This window comes from Cervus elaphus, chromosome 14 (genome assembly GCF_910594005.1).
Source record: "Cervus elaphus chromosome 14, mCerEla1.1, whole genome shotgun sequence".
Classification (NCBI taxonomy): Eukaryota; Metazoa; Chordata; class Mammalia; order Artiodactyla; family Cervidae; genus Cervus; species Cervus elaphus.
In genome coordinates this window covers 21,991,136-22,015,687 of record NC_057828.1, presented here as the reverse complement: position 1 = coordinate 22,015,687, position 24,552 = coordinate 21,991,136, and the positions used below count along the sequence as shown (strand labels likewise).

General features: G+C 36.5%; 1 protein-coding gene across 1 annotated transcript in view; it reads left to right on the top strand.

Annotated features, from left to right (window-relative positions):
* Nucleotides 1–24,552, top strand: part of USH2A (usherin) — an 890,339-nt gene that overhangs the window by 163,975 nt on the left and 701,812 nt on the right. Inside the window, exons 12-13 of the mRNA XM_043922807.1 lie at nucleotides 9,656–9,851; nucleotides 13,288–13,929. Of these exons, the coding sequence (XP_043778742.1) occupies nucleotides 9,656–9,851; nucleotides 13,288–13,929 (838 nt within the window). The remainder of the gene's footprint in view (nucleotides 1–9,655; nucleotides 9,852–13,287; nucleotides 13,930–24,552) is intronic.

Sequence of the window (24,552 nt, the reverse complement as noted above, 5' to 3'; positions counted from 1 at the left end):
TTATGGTCCGACTCTCACATCCATACATGACTACTGGAAAAACCATAGCTTTGACTAGACGGACCTTTGTTGGCAATTTACCCCAGCAGAGAGAGGCAGTGTGTTATAAGCCTTGCTTAGAATTGATCATACTTAGTGGTCAACTGGTGTATCACTTTGCATACAATTTCTGAGTAATGCTGGCAATTCTGAGGGAAGCAGTGGTAGAAACTGAGAGGTACTGCTTGCATGATATGACCTCATGAAACTCACAAGGTACATACCATATGGTTGTATGTGATCAAACATTTGTTGATAACAGCATGGATGAACGAGTTGAACGAGGAAAAATAGAAGGTAAAGAATTTCTATTAAAAAATCTATAGTCATTGCTGTAAAAGACATGAATATTCCTAAAAACTGTGCTCATTAATTAAAAGGGTTTTTTTTTTTGGCCCTCATTTTTATTTCTTTTCTTTTCAAACAAACCCTGAAAATTTAATTTAATTTCAGGTGTAGACTTTCTGTTCTTAAACTTTTGAGTTTGCTTTTCAAATTCTTACTTTGTTTGGCAACATCCACATTACCTCCTTGGCTTTTAGTGAGTTCTGTAAAAAGATGTAATTTATAGAACATTAGATTTTTCTCTACCGCAAGCCAAATAAGTGCTTAAGAAGACAGATATTTCTTCTGTTTTAAAAGTATTGCTTTGAATTTATTAAAATATAATGTCTAATTACATAGAAACCTCTGATAAATATTGACTGTGCTCACCTAAATTATTTTTAACTCGTACTTTATATTTTCTATAAGTGCTGTTTAAAAGAAATTATGTATGGATTATTTGTGCTTCAAATCACGCTGATAGAATTCCATCTCTTAATGTAGAGGATGACTAAGAAGCTGGGACTAGGATAATGGTTGCAGAGTCTTACTCTTTTTCGTTGTCACTAATCTTCCTGCCAAATTCATTGTTTCAGTTGTCACACAATTGACTGTGTGTACCCACCACTACTGTAGAACCTGGGACAGCAGACTTTTGCAGTATGATTCAGAATAGGGAGGTCCTGAGTGTGGTCACTGGGTGGTATATAGCAGCTGTTAGCAAACATCAGTGCTAGTCAGAGAAATTCATGAATTAGTCAATGGACTGCTTGCCTATTCTTCTACTGTGGGGCCAGCTCAGGTAATGGCCATTACCTTGACCTTCTTTGGTTCTAGCACTCTTCCCATTGATGCTATTAGATTTGTAGTTTATCACAAGCTGAGTGAACTTAGCACCATGGTTATGAGCATGGATATGTATAGCTAGCAGTCTGTCCTTCAATACATAACTTGATTTAAGATTCAGTTTCTTCTCCTGTGAAATGAAGAGTCATGCATTTCCCAAATGGAGTGGGAGTTAAATGTATAAGGTATTGCTTCCAATTATTTGAAATAATTTTACTCATAATTCAGAGCATATTGTTTTAATTATTTGAAAATTTTATTAATTACTTGGAAGGTATGATGTAGTTTTCTGGCTTACAATAATATTGCAGAACTTTTCAGTGATATTCTGTATTTCTGTTATATAGAACTTGTTGGTCTCTAGAATTTTTTTTTTTTTTATTCCTAGTCTTTGCTTCATGAGATTTTACCTTGATGTCATTTCTTTTTTCCCCCATTAATTTCTGTAGCACATGGTAAGCCTTTTAAACTATGGCTTCATGTAAAGAAAATGTTTATTTTGTATTAGTGCTTTGATAATTTTCTCCCTCAGTTTTTTCTTCTTCTGGAAATTCTATATTTTCATTTCATTTTTGTCTCTCTCTATCTCAGCTTTTTGTTACAGTCTTTTGCTTGAGGTTTTTATTTTGCCTGTTTTTCAATATTCAATAGTTATTTCCTTCACAAGTTGTTTCCTAGGTTTATTCTGTTCTATGTTTTTGAATGAATACAACATTTATCATAACTTTCTGGAGATAATAGCTACAGTGGTGTTTTATTCATTATTGGCTGCTTTCTTATGTTTCTGTTCTCTGCATTCCTTTCTTCTCTTATAAATTATTATTTATTGTCCTTTTTCTTTCTTGGTCCTGGTTTTCCATGTTGGAAATTTTGCTGCCTGCTCTGTATAATAAACTGGTTAAAGGCTTCTTAATTCTACAATAAACTCGTGGAAGGCTTCTAAACTTACTCTTGTGTGTACAAGCTGCAAGTGAGCTTTGTAGGGGTCAGAGTCCCAGGAATAAGTCTAGAGATCTTACATCTATAGCTTTTCTCTGCCAGTTTCCTTCTTATAGAAAATAAGTCTGGCTCCCGGCTTTCTAGAAACAGTATAGGAGGAAGAGAATTGTGGCAGGGGGTGAAGGTATACATACACTTGAACTTAATCTTAGTATATACACTTTCACTTAATCCTTCAATTTCTGCCTTGTACCTCATTCATTCCCCAACTGTTGATGGTCTACTATAGTTGAGCTGGTTAATTTAGTTTTTTTGGCAATAAGATTGATGTCATGATGGATAAGAGTGTGCCTGACTGCGTAGGTTTAAAAAAGGATTTGGAATTCTAAATACTTGCTATGTAGAGCTCTTAGAATTCTCAACCACGGCATATTTATGCACCAAACAACTGAGTTTGTGCAACTGTACAAGTAAAAAATTGACAGAAATGAAAGGAGAAACATAAAACTTCATGATTAAGGTAAAAATTTCAATACCCTTTTCTTAGTAATTAATAGAACGAATTGACAGAAAAGCTAAGCACTATCAGCCAACTTGATGAAGTAATTGACATTTATAGAACACTCAAGTCAACAACAGAAGAATATACATATTTTTCTAATCTACACAAAGCATCTTCCAAAATCACTCACATTCTGGTTCATAAAGCAAGTCTCAATACATTTAAAAGAATGCAAGTCATTTAAAGTATGTTATCTGACAGAAATCATTAAATAAAATTGGAAATCAATAATAAGGAGCTCTCTCTGGAATATCCTTGATTATTTGACAGCTAAATAAACTAAGGGCCAAATAGGAAACAGAAGGGAAATTATAAGTATTTTGAATTGAGTGACATTGAAAACACAACTTATCAAAACTGTGGGATACTGATATAATAGTAATTAGTAAAATATTGGTCCATTCTTGTGGCTCAGATGGTAAAGAATGGTAAAGATGGTAAAGAATCTGTCTGCAATGCAGGAGACCCAGGTTCCATCCCTGGTTTGGGAAGATCTGCTGGAGAAGGGCATGGCAACCTCACTCCAGTATTCTTGCCTGGAAAATTCCGTGAACAGAGGAGCCTGACAGGCTACAGTCCATGGCGTTGCAAAGAGTTGGACATTACTGAGTGACTAACACATGCACACACACACACAGACTAAGATATTAAAAGCTCTAAATTTTCTATATTATAAAAGAAAACCTCCACCTTAAGAAACTAAAAAAAGAAAAGATATATAACCCAAGCCAAGCTAATCAAAGTTATTTTCGAGTTTCTAACTGGAGCTCATGGGGGCCTCCTTTCCCCTCATTGTTCATGTGGCTGACAGCTTGCAAGACCAAAACTTATGCAACCAAGATTGTGTTTTCAGTCTTAAAGAGCTGGAAAGCTCCTACTGCTTAAAGTATGACCATATATTTGTTATTAGAGATGGTAATTGTACCTCATTATTTTTGTTCTACATTATTAATAGAAATTCAAGTATTATTTGGCCATGTGATTATAGACAATAAACTACATTTTTCAGCCTCCCTGGCAGTTAGGTATAGAAATGTAATTTAAGTTCTGATCAATGGTATTGTTTGCTAATTTTGCTTCTAAAATGTTGGCTTAAAACAGCCAAAACCACTTACTTAGTATAGAATTCTGTGGTTTGGCTCAGCGGTGGTCTGTATTGGCTTGACTGATCTTGCCTGAGCTCTTTTGTTGATGTGTTCAGCTAGCTTGTCAGCTGGTAGTTAGATGATCCAGGAAGGTCTCATTCACGTGGGTAGTGGTTGTCAAGCGGAATGTTAACTGGGGGTGACAGGAGAGGATGTTCTCCTCCACAGGTTCTCAAATCATGCAACAGGATAGCTTGAGCATGTTTCCATAATGGCCTCAGGGTTCCAAGCCCATCTCAAGAGAATCAACTCAGAATCTCCAAGCTTTTCAAGCTTCTGCTTACATCCTGTTTGCTGGCTTACTACTGGCCAATTAATAAGTCAACTTAGGGTAAATGTTAAAAATATTCTATCAAAGTGCATGGAAGCAGAAAAGTGTTGTATCTGACTTTTTGAAAGTGTAGTTTTAAAAGGAAGTGATCACACTCTTCTCTCTCTCTTGGTGGCCAGGAATTGGTATTAGAGTGTGGGTAGATTTATATTCCCTCATGAAATGAAGGAAATCTACAGTGACTAGTACGGAAGGAAACTTGTATTTTCAGGTAAATTTTGAGAAACTGATTACAATGAACTCCTTTTATAATCTATAAAGCCTTTTATGACTTACTTTTAAACCACATTTTAAGGTATGGATTATATAAAGTTATAGACTACATGTGTTAATGAAATGAGAGTAAAGTTGTGTTATCTTATTTACAGCCAGGTTTCTCATATGGAGATATCTGATGTTTACTGAAAAAATACCTTCATAAGACTGAAATGTTTCAAGGCAATACTGAACATTTTTTTAAATGATGTATGTGAAAAATGACTGAGAGTTAGGTGTAAAGAGGAAAAGTAGATGTGCAATAGGGGAGGGTGAGGAGTATGGAGAGATAAGACACGGAAGTGGTAACTGACTGAGTTACAGAACCTTTTGAAGATGTCTGGTTGTAGGAAAACTAGATACTACAAATGGAAAAGTAGAGTTCTCACTCTTCTTTCACTCCAAATCTTTACTAAGACATATTACTCTTTTGGAATAAGAGTTCCTATTCTGAGATTGATGCATTAGTCAGGTTTCATGTCTAGAAAGATATAGGGCAGAACTTTAAGGTGGCAAGAAGATTCCAAAATGGAAGAAGCAGAAATTTAGGGGCAGGGTAACCATAAGAATATCAGTATCCATAGAATTTTTTAAAATGCAAGAAGCATATTTGTCCTTCAACAGAAATGGAATAAGGGTTCCAGGCAGTCTTACCTAAATTTTAAGAGGTAAGGAAGCTCCAGATGATACATGTCTTACATTTAAATAATAATATAGCAAGATACAAAGAAGAGGAAGTTTTAGCACAGAATACACTTTTATTTATCTTTACCCTTTTCACTCATTCTTGCTCTAGATTTTTGTAAAGACTACTCTTTACCCATGGGGAATACACAAGGTTATTCTTTAACAGAAATACAAGGTATATCCAATTTCTGAAGGTGCTTGCAATCTGGAGAACAAGACTAATATATATGAAACCAGAACCAGAAAATAAGGAATTTATTAAATGGTAATGAACTTGAAGTGTTATAAGGATACAACCAAAGTTCTGTTATATTTTCATGGCTATGTGTAATTCATCTGTTGTTGTTTAGTCGCTGGGGCTTCCCAATTTTTCAGCAGTAAAGAATCCACCTGTAGTGAAGGAGACACAGGAGATCAGGAGACACAGGTTTGATTCCTCAGTCAGGAAGGTCTCCTGGAGGAGGAACTGGCAGCCCACTCAGTATTCTTGCCTGGAAAACCCCACGGACAGAGAAGCCTGGTGGGCTACAGTCCATAGGAATACAAAGAATTGGACACGACTGAGCATAAGCATGAAGTTGTTTAGTTACCAGGTCATATCTGACCCTTTTGGGACCTCATGGACTGTAGCACACCAGGCTCCTCTGTCCATAAGATTTCCTAGGCAAGAATCCTGCAGTGGGTTGCCACTTACTTCTCAGGGGATCCTCCCAACCCAGGGATCGAACCTGTGCCTCGTGCATTGGAAAGCAGATTCTTTACCACTATGCCACGTGGATGGCCCTATAAGTAACTCATACCTGCCAGTAATGCTGCTTATTTTTGTGGCCTCTTCCAACAACACAAGATACAACTGTACACACAGACATCACCAAATGGTCCATACTGAAATCACATTGATTATATTATTTGCAGCTGAAAATGGAGAAGCTCTATATAGTTAGCAAAAACAAGACCGGAAGCTGACTGTGGCTCAGATCATGAACTCCTTATTGCAAAAGTCAGATACATTGAAGAAAGTAGGGAAAACCACTAGGCCATTCAGATATGACCTAAATCAAATCATTTATTTGATTTCTATACAGTAGAAATGACAAATAGATTTAAGGGACAGACAGAGTAATAGACAGAGTACCTGAAGAACTATGGGCAGAGATTTGTGACATTGTGCAGGAGGGCAGTGATCAAAACCATCCCCAAGAAAAAGAAATGCAAAAAGGTAAAATAGTTGTCTGAGGAGACCTTACAAATAGCTGAGAAAAAAGAGAAGTGAAAGTAGAGGAAAGCAAAGGTATACCCATCTGAATGCGGAGTTCCAAAGATTAGCATGGGGAGGTAAGAAAGCCTTCCTCAGTGATAAATGCAAAGAGATAGAGGAAAACAATAGAATGGGAAAGACTAGAGATATCTTCAAGAAAATTAGATACCAAAGGAGCATTTCATGCAAATATGGGCACAATAAAGAACAGAAAAAGTATGGACCTACGAGAAGCAGAAGGTATATAGAAGAGGTGGCAAGAGGACACAGAAGAACTGTACAAAAAAGATCTTCATGACCCAGATAACCACGATGGTGTGATACTCACCTAGAGCCAGACGTTCTGGAGTAGGAAGTCAAGTGGGCCTTAGGAAGCATCAGTACGAACATAGCTAGAGGAGGTGATGGAATTCCAGCTGAGGTAATTCAAATCCTAAAAGATGCTGTGAAAGTGCTACACTTGATATGCCACCAAATTTGGAAAACTCAGCAGTGGTCACACATTTTCCAGGACTGGAAAAGGTCAGTTTTCATTCTAATCCCAAAGAAGGGCAATGCCAAAGAATGTTCAAGCTACTGCTTGAACAATTGCTTTCATTTCACATGCGAAAAAGGTCATGATCAAAATCCTTCAAGTTAGGCTTCAGCAGTATGTGAAGTGAGAACTTCCAGATGTTCAAGCTGGATTTAGAAAAGGTAGAGGAACCAGAGGTCAAATTTCCAACAACCATTGGGTCATAGAAAAAGCAAGAGAATTCCAGAAAAACATCCACTCCTGCTTCATTGACTGCACTAAAGCCTTTGACTATGTGGACCACAACAAACTGTGGAAAATTCTTCAAGAGATGAGAATCCCAGACCACCTTACCTGCCTTCTGAGAAACCTGTATTCAGATCAAGAAGCAACAGTTAGAACTGGACATGGAAAATGGACTGGTTCCAATTTGGGAATGGAGTACCTCAAGGCTGTGTATCGTTACCCTGCTTATTTAACTTATGTACAGAGTACATCATGGGAAAAGCCAGGCTGGATAAAGCACAAGCTGGAATCAAGATTGCCAGGAGAGATATCAATAACCTCAGATAGGCAGATGACACCACCCTTATGGCAGAAAGTGAAGAAGAACTAAAGAGCCTCTTGATGAAGGTGAAAGAGGAGAGAGAAAAATCTCACTTAACCCTCAACTTTCAATAAATGAAGATCATGGCATCTGTTCCCGTCACTTCATGGCAAATAGATTGGGAACCAATGGAAACACTTTTATTTTCTTGGGCTACAAAATCACTGCAGGTGGTGACTATAGCCATGAGATTAAAAGATGCTTGCTCCTTAGAAGAAAATTTGTGACAAACCTAGACAATGTATTAAAAAGCAGAGACATTACTTTGCTGACAAAATCCATATAGTCAAAGCTATGGTTTTTCCCGTAGCCATGTATGGATGTGAGAGTTGGACCATAAAGAAAGCTGAGTCCTGAAGAATCAATGCTTTTGAATTGTTGTGTTGGATAAGACTCTTGAGAGTCCCTTAGACTGCAAGGAGATCAAACTAGTCAATCCTAAAGGAAATCAACCCTGAATATTCATTGGAAGGACTGGTGCTGCAGCTAAAGCTCCAATGCTTTGGCCACCTGATGTGAAAAGCTGACTCATTGGAAAAGACCCTGATGCTGGGAAAGATATAAGGCAGGAGAAGAGGGGGACAACAGAGGATGAGATGGTTAGATAGTATCACTGACTCGATGGATATGGGTTTGAAATAGCTCTGGGAGATGGTGAAGGACAGGGTAGCCTGGTGTGCTGCAGTCCATGTGGTTGCAAAAGCTGGGACATGACAGAGTGACTAAACAACAACAATAATTTTGCAGACCAAATCAAAGCCCTGTTTTGAGTAATAATCTGGATTCCATGGGGCTGGGTAAAAGTGGGGTTGGTATAGACAGTCAGGCAGAAGGGGGCAAGTTACTTTCCTTGCATATCTTTCTGACCTATACATGTCTTTGATACTGTTTTTCATTATTTTCTATAGCTTTATATAATACATGTATAAACCTTTGTTTTTCAGAGTGTTATATAGTTTGTGTCAATTATCTTATCCTTAAATAATGATTCCAGTGAGTTCCTATTTCCTAGATGAAAAATTAGGCAGTGATAGATCCTTTAAAATTATTTAGTATAAAACCCCTTCTCTACACCTTTGTTACTGAATCCTAATCTCATGTGATATTTTTGGATATCCCAAGATTTTAAAGGTAAATCAAACTGTGTCTTTCCACAGGTAGTTTACTTCCTTATGTGGTAACCTTGCGTGCAAAGGTGGCAAGCTGATTCAGTCCGAGTTGAATGGAGTCACCGGGAGACATGCCAGTGGTTTCATAAGAGACTTGATATCTGTATTCACATCTCTCATGAAAGTCCTAAGTTGTTATTGAAATCTTCATACTTATTTCACATTTTGTATGTGTATATTCCCTTGTGAAAGGTTTTAGCTCTTTCTTTAACCAACATAGCATTACCTGTGTAGATAGTAGATGAGCATTTTATTTTACATTCTATGTATTTTCATTCTCAAGCAATAGCTCAAAGAGGAAAAGTATTTCTTTTATCAGATAATGTTTTTAGTTGACAGTGCTCTAAAACAAGTAACTTTTTTATATTTTTACCACAGTGTAAATCAGTTAAATTCACTTGGTATGGTTAAATCATAATATAAATGAATGATAAATATGCTGAAATATTCCTGAATGGAGTTGTGCCAAAAAAATATTGTTAGGATCATTATCAGTAGGCATAAAAATGGATGCTGTTATGAACTTTATTTTAAACATCGTTAAAACCTTGGTGGGATGATATTATGGAAATATTCTTAGTTGAAGCATCGGCATGCACAGAACAAGTCTGGATCAAGGAGTAAATGAGAGGAATGAAAAAGGTATGGGTAAAAGTCTAACTTAACTACTGGCCGTTTCTATTTTCGGTCTCCCCATGACTATATTTTGATTTCTTCATATGGTGCTGAAGGCTTAATTCCACTTCCCTTTTAGTCATTTACTACTGACTTCCCGGGTTTATTTTCATTCACTTCTAAATATTCACCCTGCTGAAGCTCTCCGGTGTTTCTGTGTCAGGAGGAGAAATACCTTATTACCCTCTTGTCTGTTTCACATTTAAAGTTTTTTCCTCCCCGCCCTCCCTGTCTTGTACCTAATGAGCAAATTATCTAAATATAGATACGTTCATCATTCTACAAAATGTTGTATCTTCTCTAGATCGGGGGCCAGTGTAATTGTAAGAGACATGTGTCTGGCAGACAGTGCAATCAGTGCCAGAATGGATTCTACAACCTCCAGGAGTGGGATCCTGATGGCTGCAGTCCGTGCAACTGTAATACCTCCGGGACAGTGGATGGAGATATTACCTGTCACCCAAATTCAGGCCAGTGCAAGTGCAAAGCAAATGTTATTGGTATGTAATGCAGAAGTTTGCAGTCACATCTCTATTACCATCTGGAATAAAATCCTCTATTTGATTTCTTTGCTGAAGAGTAAAGCAAATTTCCTTGCTCAAGGCAGGCTGGGGGAAAAAAAAAAAAAAACAATTTGGATGAAATTAACTGTCTAAAAATGACTAAATTAATAATTCTCTCAAACTACAGCTTGAAGCTTAGTTTAATCAATCCTTTAGAAGTTTCTTTATTCCGTAGATGCAATAGTTCACATGGTCCCATACTAATAAGTCATAGAAAAATATAATTTGCTTACTTCATAGATGTTTCTTTTAGAGAATTAGCACTTTTCAAAATGTTTTACACTTAATGAGTTCTAAGCAAATCATTTCCATGCTCGTTTTCTTAATAGACTAAAATAAATGGAGTTTTTTCAAAAATGTTCTGTGCTACAGGGTCCTTTGTGATAAATCTTTCCATTTTTTTCTATTATATTTCTTTGAACTGTTCCTATGAAATGCAAAATAAGTCAACATAATTCCACAGATCATGTATATTGCTAGGGTTAGTTATAAAGGGCCACATAATTTTAATTTTGTAATTCAGCACCAAGCTGATTATAATAAACAGCTACCTTTGGTGTTATTTATCATTTTTTTATACAAGACGTGCTTTTTTGTTTGTTACTCCCACAGGTATTTTTCAGAAATTAGATTTGATTATAGCAATTTATTACATCCAACATTTTTGAGGGGAACCACAGCCACATAAGGACAAAATTTATCAAGTGCCCAAAATGCACTATGTACATAATGCACTTTGAAATTTTGATATATGAGAATATTATGAGAGGAAAGTTTCCTGATAAAGTAAGTCTTATATTGTAACTGAACATGTCTTGGTTTGTATAGGAAGTTTAAAAAAGACCTTTACCTTTCTATTGTCATTCAAGACACCAAGTCTTCCATGGTTTTTCTTACACTGACCTGAACCTTATGATAATAAAAACATGCCTGGCAGACACACAAACACACATATGCCTGCAAACTTGCATATATAAAAACATGTGAACGTATCATTTATGTAGCATTTTCATTTCTATAACACTAAAGCAAATTCTTTACCTTTTATATGTGTGAGTATACATTTGTCATTTTGTACAATACAGCTAGACAAGCATTTTAATTTAATACAAAAGAATATGGGCCTGCTTTATATTATACAAGGTTTCTCTGGTTTAAAGAAAGATTAAATCAGAATCTTTATCATAACTTGTTGTTATGCATATCAAGCATACAAAAACTAACTTTTCAGGAAAAAAAGAGTAACTTATAAATAGAAGCATGCTTCTGTATAAGTGCTATCTGTGACAGTGAATGAAGTTTTTCATGTTCAATCTACATAGAATCCTGTGTTCTTTGATATAAGATGTAGTTAAATTTAAGACGTGAAAACAAAATTTAAGGAGAGACCTTTAGGGACAATCAAATGGTTACATCACTGTATCAGTAAAATCTTTCCTGTGATAGTTTCCAGAGCTTAAGGAAGAAAAAAAAAATCACACTTTACTTGGAATTTGTTACAAACTTGCTGTCATTTACCTGTATTATTGGATGATCTTGGTAGTTTTCTGCAGGAAAATATAAATACATATTTTGAAGATGATGCCATCAGTTTGATATTATTAACTCTAGAGTTACTTCTACATATGCATTATTTTTTTAGTAAAAATGTAAACTGGATATGTCTATATGTTTTTTTTTCCTAATGGGACTACAAGTAACTGTATTCAATTTTACCTTGTTCATATGATTAAGGAAACAACAGAAAATACAAGTGTATGTTGTATGTGCTTCAGAAAGCAAACTGTTAGATTTCACAAAACTGTTAAATCTTACTAATGATTCTATCACCAGTAAAATACATTAGCACCAATAATTTTATTAAAGTAGGTCATTCATCTAGAATAAAAAGGGAGAAGAATGTGAATTAAATGCCAAGTGTGCTAACTCGCCTGTACTTGTTAACACTGAATGTGATGCCCTGTAGGCCTTCCTGAGTATCGTTAGGAATAGATTACCTGTCAGGAATATGTATGGCATATTCAAATAAGCACTGCGCATATTTTTAAAACTGATATGATATGAATCCATGTAGACCAATTTTAATAGTTCAAAATGAGTCATAATTCTTGTTAACAATACAGTTATTTTTAAAATTTGCAGCAATAGTGGTCCTTTTTTATTTTCCTTATTGAAATTAAATGATATGCCTTAGGTGAGTCATTCATCACTGTTAAAGAATTTGCCTTCCATTGGAGTTCTTGAATTTTTATCCATATATATACTTATATATTATGCATTTCCTTCTGGTTTAGGAAATGTTTTTCTGCATATGGGCTCCTGACTGTGTTTTTACTGTTATTTTAAGACTAATTGTTTCATGTTGTTATAGCTTGAAATGTTTCAGTTGATTCAGCCTCACATAGTCAGTTATTTAAATTCATGCATACATGAAAACTAGCTAAAGAAAGCATTTTGCATCTCAACATTTACTACTCAAGAATATTTTTTATTCCTTTGCCTTGTAGTATTCTTTTTTGAAACTCAACAAAGTTGTCGGATTTAAGTATAGGTGATAAAACATTTTCTCTGTTTGTGAAATGTATATATATATGTACTCCTTTAAGTAGAAGTAATACAAACAGCAGAATTTACTTAGTGTTTAAAGAGGTAAGTTCTTAATCACACTGTATGACAAGTAATGTGATTGCTTTATGAGCCAAGGAGAGCATAATTTATACTAATTGAAAATGATAAAATACAGGAGTGTATAAAAGCATTGAAATAAAATTGCTCTGGATAACTTTTATTTATATTAATTATTTAAATGTGTGATATTCAGAAGTAAGTGTACTGTTTCAACAAAATACTTATCAGGTTAACATTTATTAAACATTTTGAATGGATTCTGATTTCTAGGAAAATAACTTATGCAGTAGTGCATAATTCTTCCGTATGGCTTTGAAAATGTATTTCACTCTCGACTTTTAAATGAACATACTTTGTTAATATAAAATAAGAATGATAATTTAATATAGTTAAATATTTTCAAAATAATAGTTTTGATGTTTGTTATAGGAAAAGAGTTCCAGTATGTATAACAGAAGCAACATTTGCATTAAGAAATTTTCTTTGTATTAAGTAATAAATAAATAAAATCTTATAAAGCACATTGCAAGATTAATGTGGTACGTGGGTACCAAATTAAGTATTGCCATCATATTTTGACTATACTATCAGCCCTCTTTGGCATTACTTGTGAAAAAAACACTCGATGTTTTCTTGTGTCTGTATTAAATGCCTGTAGCAGTATTGTCTGCACTTTGGCTATCTTGAAAACTTGAATGGAGTTGCTTTCAGGTCTCTACCTTTTTAAACATATTTTTCTTTTTAGGGCTCAGATGTGATCACTGCAATTTTGGGTTCAAATTTCTCCAAAGTTTTAATGACGATGGCTGTGAGCCCTGCCAGTGTAACCCCCACGGCTCAGTGAACAGACTCTGCAATCCTCTTTCTGGGCAGTGTGAGTGCAAAAAGGAAGCCAGAGGACTTCAGTGTGACACCTGCAGGGAACACTTCTACGGACTGGACGCCGCCGGTTGTAAGGCCTGTGACTGTGACGTGGCGGGGTCCCGCTCTGGGACGGTCTGTGATGCTTGGACGGGACAGTGCGTCTGCAAGTCCAATGTTGGGGGCAGACGCTGCAGTGAGTGTGTGGAGGGGTACTTCTACCAGCCGCAAAACCACTCTTTCCTCTGTCTGCCTTGTAACTGCGATAGGACCGGGACTGTAAATGGCTCTCTGCTCTGTGACAAATCGACAGGACAGTGTCCCTGCAAATTAGGAGTAACAGGTCTTCACTGTAATCAGTGTGAGCCTCACAGGTACCATCTGACCGTTGGCAGTTTTCAAGGCTGCCAGATGTGTGAGTGTGACCCCCTGGGGACATTACCTGGGACCATTTGTGACCCACTCAGTGGCCAGTGCCCATGTTTGCCTAATCGTCAAGGAAGAAGGTGTAATCAGTGTCAACCAGGTAAGAGAAATGTGCTACATTTTCAGTACAAGACGACTTACTTTTTCTTCTGCATCAGGTGATTCCTCTTTGCTTCTCAGTTAGGACTTTGAAAAAAAATAATCTCCAATACCACTGTTGCATTTATATTGTTATCTAATAGAGATATAACTATTTGGTCTATTAAAGATTATGTGGCGTATCTGTGTTTCTATATTGGGGTGACCATTTAGATAAATGCCACATTCAGACACTTAATAATTGAGACTTTTATTTCATTTCTCAACTTGAATTAAATCCCCTTTTAGCAACTAAATAAAAGCTAAGAAAAGTAAGAATATATTTTATATTCCAGACAAAGGAAACTTGAGTTGATTATCTGCACAATGCTAGATATTCAGATGATGAACTTTCTCAATAAATGTTAAGTGTTTTTATTGAATGAGCTGTATGTTCTGGCATCATATAGAAACATCTATAATTACTTTAAAAAAAAATTTAAGGCTTTATTTACATTTTCCCTGGTGACTCACTGGTAAAGAATCTGCCTGCAGTGTGGGAGACCTGGGTTCAATCCCTGGATTGGGAAGATGCCCTGGAGATGGGAATGGCTACCCACTCCAGTATTCTGGCCTGGAGAAGTCCATGGACTGGATAGTCCACAAGGTCACAAAGAGTCAGACTTTCGCTTTCACTTTCATTTACATTTTTATTTAAAAAAATTTTTTTGGGGCTTTTCTGGTGCCTCAGTGGTAAAGAACCTGCCTGCCAATATAGGAGACATGGGTTTGGAGAAAGAAGTGCAACCCACTCTAGTATTCTTGCCAGGGAAATCCCATGGAAGAAGGAGCCTGGCAGGGTCCAGTCTATGAGGTCGCGAAAGAGTCCGACACGATTTAGTGATTAAACAACAGAAAAAGTTGATTTACAGTGTGGTGTTAGTTTCTGCTATACTGCAAAGTGAATCAGTTAGTTATATGTATACATCCATTCTTTTTTAGATTCTTTTCCCACAGATGTAGAAAACAAACCTGTGGTTACCCAGTGAGTACGGGGGAGGATAAATTGGGAGATCAGGATTGGCATATGCACACTCCTGTATATAAAATAGATACCTAACGAGGACCTGTTTTATAGCACAGGGAACTCTACTCAATACTCTGTAGAATTATTTTTAAAAGCCATTAAATTAATAAAATAGGCTACTATTTAGTCCTACTGTATCCGTCTTTCCAGATTTCCCAACTGGAAGAAAAATGGACCTTTCCATGGCTTTCTCCTTGACTTTATATGATTTAATGATTTAATTAAAGCAATATACTTTCTTTATAGTACATTCATCCTGATGTTATGATAAATATAAACATTTATCAGTTGTTTAACAGCTGTACTGATCATTGTCCTGTCTAGCAAAATCAACTGAGTTATCTGAACCTGTGAAAATGAGGGTGATACAAATTTAAAAGGGTGATTTGCCTGCCAGAGAGGACAAGACTAAAGTCTTATTTTGCATAACAAGGAATTCAGCTCAGGAGAATTGGACAAAACCTCTCCCTTGACATTGGTCAGTGTGACAAGTAAACCCAAAGAGACAGAAAAGAATTGATGAATAGTTAATTTCCTTTAAGATAAAATACCAGAAAAAAATTCAAACTGGCTCAACATAATTGGAGGCTTTATTATCACTGAATGTTCCATGAAACCTTATATGGAGCAAATGCAGTCAGGACTTAAAGACTAGAAAACGCCCATTGATATAGATTGATTCATTCCTTCCTTTATTCCCTCCCTCTGTCTCTTTCTGCAGACGGGCACCTTTTGATTCTCTTACCCTCTCTGTGGCATTGTGTGGTCACTGCTGTCCCCCAGGTTTGCTTACAGTTCTAGTTCCAGCTATACAGAGAGACATTAGCTGCTTCTTGGTTACAATTTCAGGAGAGAGATTCTAATTGACTCAGTTTTGTTAGGGTGGCCATGTCTGTGGCACTTCACTGTGACCAATGTCAGGATCACCTAAAATAAGCTTCTAGGAATCACTGCTTCAGGTAGGAGCAAGGTGGTAAGTATCCCAGGAAACAGAAAGATAATTGAGAGTTGAGCAGATAACCTACCTGACAGCTACAGCATATTATGACTTTCAGCTTCAGATTTATCCTTCCAAATGTGCAATCTTTTTTTCATATTCTAAGTTTTTTTTTTTTTTTTTACTATTTGTTAATACTTCAGTTCTGGAAATAATGTAATCCATTTCTGCACAAATAACCATGATTTATATATCCCTCTTTGTAAGTAAGCCAGCAAAAGTTAATAGAGCAAATGTAATATGCTTTTGAGTTGTTATCCATTGTTAAAGTTTATTTAGTGTTTCATTCTGACCTAGAATATAGCTATGCAATAGAACTAGAGATAAATGGACCCAAATCACAACAGGAGGGTCAGGGCTTCAGATCCTCCTGTGGACTAATACATTCAGTAGAAAAAAAGAAACTGATAGATTCCTTGGATAAAGTTCTGTTGGAGAGTTTTAGTGCCTAGACGTGTCTAAGAGATTCCTAGAAAATTAAGCAGAGGCAGATTTTTCAAGAAAAGAAATATAATCAATCATATTATAGGGTGTAACTGTGAAATAGATTTATACAGTCATAATAAAATAATCTGTGAATACTGATTTAAGTAACTAATGGGATTATTGAGGAGGCGGTATAAAGAGCTAAATATTCGTTTTCTAAAGTGGAAAGACAGTAGTATAAATGTTAGAAGTTGAGATGTAACAGTATATGTATGTTACTCAGAAACAGAGAAATGAAAGTCAGAAGAAACAGCTATAGGAGTTGAAGGTGGTTACTGGAGGCAGGGAAATTTCTGGGAGAAGGATGGAGAAGCAAGATGCCACTTTACATTGTGAGTCTTTAAATTCTATTTGATTTAAAAAACTGTATGTAAATGTTGATAAAAATTAAATTGCAGTATTGGAAAATCATGCTCAATCCTCATGGTCTCCTGACCACTGTCTTTGGGGGATTTATCTGGTATAGTGTTGTTTTTTTAGGAGAATAGTTTCTTAAACTATTTGCCTAAGTAGAGATGTCACAAAACTCTTCTGCAAAGGTATATGGCAAACTGCCCTCCCTTTTAAGGAGGATACAGAATGAGGATCATCACTATTAATGAAAATCATTATCATATTTAAAGTAAACTTGTAGTTTATTTACTTGTACAGTTGCCTTATTTCCCTTGTTCGAGTTCAACATCTTGAGAGTAAAGGTTATATTTTTCAACTTACATAGCCATAATATCATGCGGTGTGTGCCTAGTCACTCAGTCATGTCTGACTCTTTGTGACCCCATGGACTGTAGCCCACCAGCCAAGAATACTGGAGTGGGTTGCCATGCCCTCCACCAGGGGACGTTCCCAACCCAGGGATCAAACCCAGGTCTTCTGCACTGCAGGCGAATTCTTTACCATCTGAGCCACCAGGGAAGCCATAATATTAATATATTGTATATTGCATGCACTCAGTAAGTGGTTTGTTATTTGCAATGAGAAATAATCAGGAGTTTTAACAAGAGCATCTGTATGATATAGGGTTCTCCAGAGAAGCAGAAGCAATAGAAGATGTAGGTGTGTGTATATGTGTTTGTGTATTTTTTCCCCACTGAATATGTCATTCCATGGGAGGATCTGAACTCCTGACCTATTGTTTTGAGTTCAGCCTATCTACCTGTAGTTCTGTTGCACAGCTCTACCCTAGTAGTTTTGCAGCTTACTGAAGATTTCCTTCACATGTCTCCTGTATTGCACACCTGGCATCCTGAAGCCGATGTTTTCTTTTTTTTTTTCTTGGTTTATTTGTGTATTTGGTAGAATAAATGCTTCAGTAGCTCCTGAGTAAGAGTACAGGGAGAAAAGTGGTTTGTTTATTTATTTTTTAAAAGAATTTTGAACATCTGAAATTATCTGTATTCTATACTCGGAGCTATTTGAAAATTTACCGTTATATAGAATCATTTTCACTCAAGAAATCCATTTCACCATTATCTTCTAGCAGTACCAACCTGATTCTTGCTTCTTTCTTATTTTTCTTTTTTTTTAACAGAAGTTTTACTATTTCTATATCCTTCATTTCAGAAAATTTCATGATGAGATGCTTTTTGTTAAATAATTTTGGGGGGAATTCATTGAGGCCTTTTTTCTGTAGATTAATGTTCTTATGTTCTGGGAAAATCTCTAAAACACCTTCATAGAAACATCTAGACCAGTGTTTGGCTGAACAACTGGACATCAAATTTCTCCAAGTGGACCATATTAACCATCACAGACACCAGTTCATATCATCCCCGTGTTCAATGTAGCACCTCATCCCTGTACCTGCTGAGTACAAACCCTCTCTGGTTTAACTTCTAAAGAGAAAACTCACTGTCTTCTCTTGCAACGTTAGAGGGAGAACCTTCTGTTTGGGGAAAGTCACACCTGCCTTCAGAATTCTCTGAAGTCTTCAATTTCATTTTTTTCCCCCCAGAGTTATGCAAACTTGCATCAGTTAGCTTATTATTGTCTTGTCTGCCTCAGGTGCTTGGCTTTTACTTGCAGATATCTGTCCTTGACTGCCATTTCCTCTTCTGTTCTTTTTAAATTTCCTTTTATTTAATTTTTTGGACTTTAGAAGGAAAATGGTTCAATCAACCATGCTTAACTGACAATGTTAACCACAGTATTTTCTGGGTTGTAATCTTTTCAAATCAAATCCTTGCAGCCATCCTTGGTGGTTTTCCTACAACTCTTATCTCTTCTATCAAAATCAGTCTTGTTGGTTTCACCTTTGGATATGTCCAGTATTTTACCACTTCTCATCACACTCAGTTATCCATCTGGGTCCACGCCATGGTCATTTTCCTCCTGGACTACCCTAGTAGCCGCCTCAAGTCCCTGTTTCTCTTCTTTATCCTTCTTCAGTCACTCCCCAACATACAGCCAAAGTGATGCTGTTCAAGCTTCAGTCAGATCCTATCACCCCACCAGGCACTGGCTTTCCATGATTGTAAGGCAGCAGCAGAGTTGATGGAATCTGATGGCCCCGTGATTTGTGATGCCCATGAACCTGTTTCCAGAAGACAGTTTATTCCTCTCCAGCCTACAAGTCTCACTGCTTTCCGCAGATTGTTCAGTGTTCTATACCCGGGCTTGGAACACACCTTCATAGTGGGGGGGTCCATATATAGTTTCTGAAACAGTGAGTAACTGCATTGAAAAACTACCTCAATGCTCTGCTCTTAGGAGTATGAGATTATTGCAAACCAGGGAGTGCTTCTTTAGCTACACATAGGGAGAATATGGCATTCTACCTTGCAAGGGAAGAAAGAAAATGGTGGCTTAAGGAGTTAATGTGGTTTTTGGACAACGCAAGATAGTTTGTACACTTATGTGTAGCCTATGGAAAAATCAAAGTGTGTTTGTGGACCTCTTTTTTTTTCTGTTCTATATTCTTCTAGCTTCAGAAACTACTCTGAATTTTGTTTTCTGGGTTTTATCATCTCTTCCCGTGAAATTTACATTGAAAATGGAAACCCAGAGCCTGAAGTATCTTCATTATAAACAGATGCCTCACAGTTGTCAGCCCTGCAGTGGGCGCATTAAAATGCACTGCTGTGATCAGAAACTTTCTCTTTACTTCTTTAAAGACATCTGAGAAATCTAGATCATATTCTATGGGGGAGACAACTGTGCTGATGTGCGTACGTGAGCCTCCGGGCGTGGAGGGAGCAGTGTGGCATAGAGGGGTGAACCGGTAGCCCAAGGATCCAGCCCGCCTTTTCCATCTGTGATTGTAAATGTTAGTGAGCATCCTAGACCAGTACACATAGACTCTTGTCCTACTTTCTTAAAAAACATTATTAAGGAAGGTGCATATAATGGAACCTCATGTATTATTAACCTAACCTTACTAGGAATGTACAAGGAATAGGCTTAATTCAACGAAAATTTATAGGCAATTTGTTAAAGCAGCAGTGCACATTAGAAGGTACATTAGAGCCACATTGGTTTTAATATGCCATTCAATAACTCGAACAGAGGTTAAAAATGCTGCTTAACCTCCATTAAGTATTTTAAAAATGCTTTAATTTAAAATTATTTGGAGTGTGTGTACATATATGAATGTACACATACCCACTCTCATAAATAGAGCACTGAATATGTTTTCCTGGTTCGTTTTTTCAGCACTGGATGACCTCATAACATTCGGCAGCAGGCACTTAATCAGAGGCCAGGCCGAGAAAAGCAGGGAACGATGTCAAGGCATTCCCAGCCAGTGACCCACCCTTGTCCTTGAGAACTAGAGGCAGAGAGGGTTTATTGAGGACTCTGCAGCTTTGGAATAACATAAAGGCTAATTTATAATGAAAACAGCTTCACATGACACGTTTTGTGTTAATAGGACAATTCCTCATGCTTCCCTCTGGTATTTACTTTGGGTTTGCTTTTATAACTCAAACAGACCATTAGAAAGTAAAGCAAAGTATCTTCTTTCATTAAGAGGCATATCATATTTGTTAAGAAATGAGCTCATAAACCAGAATTGCGTGCAAGACCCCACCAATGGAATTGGAATTAGATGGCTGATACTCCATTAAAAATCAGTGCCTCAAAGTTGAAATCTGATTATGACACATGTCCCTGTGTTTGGTGAGATGGCTTCTCCTGATTAACATGTTTTTCGCAGAAAGACCACAGAATAAGAGCCTTTTCCTTAATAAACCACCAGGAAAGAATATTGTCAGAGGAAACATGGACCACAATCCTACCCACATCTGGGTGGGGACAAAAAAGGATTTTGATAGGTCATTATTTAAATTTTAGGAAAACCTCACTTTCATTGAAAACTGCCTAGTAAAAATTGTAATGATGGAATGGATAATATTTGCTGAATGTATATGTTTGTCAGACCCTGGAATTGAGTGTTCTCTAAAAAATTCCATTTAATATTCACACTATTTCTATGATGGAAGGACTAGTATTGTTTTGTTAGGGGAAATGAAATATCATTAAGTAGAAAAGTCATTTACAATTCCAAGTCCATCTGACCTCACATTCTGCACTCTGAAAGAGTAAAACTTTTTTCCAAATAGCTCATTATTTGTCATAAACATTCACTTAACAAATATTTGAGGGTGGGTTGAAATACATACTCTTAGAAGTGTTTGTAACCTCTCCCCACCTCACACTCGTGTCAGTCCATGATTCCTGCTACTGCTTCAGGTAGGGTATTTAATTTCTTTTGCTCAATCTGAGCAAGTCACAAAATTAAAATTAATGGAGTTGTGGGAGGTGATCAGATAATGAAGAGCTGACTGAAGAGTCTAGAATTGGGAATTCTTTATGGACTAAGTTGAGGAAATGTTTGAGATGGTTACCATGGTACAGGGCACTTTGGAACAGACATCTGATAAATATTGTGACTGAGAAAAGTTAGAGCAAAGAAAAAATTTTGCTGTGCTGTGGATTGTGAATATGCACATATATTTGTGCTCTGTAATCTCTCAGACTTAATCAGAGATGCCTTTATATTCTTTTATGTTACTGGATTTAATTCTTAGAGAATAAACATATGAAAGTTTCTCATGGATACTCACATAAGTATGAAAACCAGGTTTTTTATAAAACGAAGTCCTATAGAATAATTTCCCTTATTGGAACATAATATTATACTCTTTGTTGTAATAACTGGAGACATATTTTGGGGGTGATATTTTCTTTCTGAAACTCTGTTCCATTCCTTGATATGGTAAGGATTACAGTTTTAATTGATCAATTTATCATGCTTATTTATACACATTTCCTGCTATTTTCCCTGATATCTGACCTCTTCCAACCAGTCACTCTCATGATTTACAGATTTATGTTTACCATCTTCTTTTCATTATTAAAGAGATCAAATGATATTGTAGAGAGTAACATATCCTCCCTTTAATCCTCTCAGCCATATGTCCAATTCCTTCACATATCCATTTTTCAATTAACATCTATTGAATAAATTACTGTACACCAGGGCCTCTGCTGCTATAAGATATATAACCATAAACATATTAAAGCATTACAGTTTATTAGGGAAACTGATTCATGTAAATATAATACATTTATGATAAATGTGTTATTAGAAATGCAAAAGATATAGAAGTAGTAAAATGAAGGGACTGATTAACTCTTGAAGGAAAGGGAGACCTAAAGATCTTAGTTGTGTTTCCTGAGCTGAATTTTTAAAATAAATAAAATTTAAAAAAATAGAACTTGGCAAAGTATTCAAGTAGGGGTAACAGTCCAGGAAGAAGCAATAGGAGCAGAGAATTTAAATATATCAGTCAGTTCAGTTGCTCAGTTGTGTCCAACTTTTTGTGATCCCATGGACTGCAGCAACCAGGCTTCTCTGTACATCACTAATTCCTGGAACTTGATCAAACTCATGTCCATGCTATCCAACCATCTCATCCTCTGTCATTCCCTTCTCCTCCTGCCTTCAATCTTTCCCAGTTTCTGGGTCTTTTCCAATGAGTCAGTTCTTCACATCAGGTGGCCAAAATATTGGAGCTTCAGCTTCAATTAAATATATATCTAATGGAAAATAAGTTTTTCAAGTGCTTAGAGAGAAATAGTAGCTTGAGATTAATAATAATATTTATGTATGTATTTGTTAACATTTGGTCAAATGTGTGAACAATAGTTTTAGCATTTTGTTGTTCAGTCGCTAAGTCATGTCTGACTCCTTGTGACCCCATGGACTGCAGCAAGGCAGGCTCCCTTGTCCTTCACTATCTCCTGGAGTTTGCTCAAATTCATGTCCATTGAGTCAGTGATGCTATCTAACCATCTCATCCTCTGCAGTCCTCTTCTTCTTTTGCCTTCTATCTTTGCCAGCATCCAGGTCTTTTACAACGAGTTAGTTCTTTGCATCAGGTGGACAAAGTATTGGAGCTTCAGCCTCTGTCCTTCCAAAGAATATTCAGGCTTGATTATGTTATCAAAAAGCATTGGAAAGTAGAGCCCATGCAATTTTATAGAAGATGAAGAAAAATTATGATTACTGTTAGTTTGACAAAGAAGAAATCACCTAATATATACTTGAGATCTTAAAACTGGAAACTGCCTTCATTATCAACTTCAGTTATAAATTATCCTTCAGATCTCAGTTCTGATCAAAAAGCATTTACACAGACCACTCAGAAGAGGTAAGCTTCCCCATCTACTGCAATGTGGTTTATCCCATTGTTACACCTGATTTTACCTTTACTGCACCTGTATTTTTCTATAGCCATAAGCTTGATGGCAGACTGCTATTTTTGCTCACTGCTAAGTTAAGTAAGCATTCTGTTCAGCACCTATTGAACATCTACTTTCCACGTAGCCTTTTTGCATGCATATATTCAAAATGCATCAATAAACACCATACTGCAAAATGAAACACTAACTCCATTGGTGGTGGCCCAGAATCTTATATTTCTTCACCTATTAAAAACTTACCAACACGTCCCACGCACTGTGACTCAACCTATCTACAAACTGAACTAGAAACACGAGGGTTAAAAAAATGTCAGGAGAATTTAAAAAAGAGTCCAAGGGACTCTCAAGAGTCTTCTCAAACACCACAGTTCAAAAGCATCTATTCCACAGCACTCAGCCTTCTTTATGGTCCAACTACTACATCCATACATGACTATGGAAAAACTGTAGCCTATGCAGACCTTTATTGGCAAAGTGGCATCTCTGCTTTTTAATACTCTGTCTAGGTTTGTCATAGCTTTCCTTCCAAGGAGCAAGCATCTTTTAATTTCATGGCTGCAGACACCACCCCCAGTGATTCTGAAGCCTTAGAAAATAAAATCTGTCACTGCTTCCACTTTTCCCCCTTCTATTTGTGATAATTTTAGCATTACTTTCAAACAAAACCCCTAAATGGAGGAAAATTGTTATTATTTTAATTTGAAAATTAGCATCATCTTCACTACATTTTTTTTTTGTCTTTTATTCTATTTTATTTTTTTCTTTTTTTATTAGTTGGAGGCTAATTACTTCACAACATTTCAGTGGGTTTTGTCATACATTGATATAAGTGATTGATTTGAAAAATCATTTCTCCAGTAGCCTTGTTGCCTGGGGTAGATGAGTCACACACTCCTCCCTAGACTCTTCTCTTAATATAGTGTCCATTCTCTGGTTTAAGGTGAGAATTGTATCTTCTAAATGGCTCATAATTAGTGCTTAGCCTCCGTTCTGCCCTCCTTTTCTGCAGAAGGCCTAGAGGTTAAACTTATTTTCTCTCTCCCATTTCCAGACTTCAGCAAAGCCTGGTTGTTCATGGTCCTCAGGAGGGACATTGCTAGGAAATGGGCTCTTCTTTTATGCCTAGGACAGGTACTGTGCTGTGCAAATAGCCACTACAGGATAGCGTACCAACTGCCTGGCTAATAACTTTGAACTCTAAGGATACTGTAAGCCTGGATAAGCAATACTCTTTTATGATACAAACGACTTTTTGCCTTAGCTGTATAACACATTGTTTCCCACCTGAGACTTATCTTATCTGGGACCAGGAGTTGGCAAAAGAAAACTGAGGAAAAGAAGAAACTTGAGTGGGCTCCTGTGTGCTCTCTATG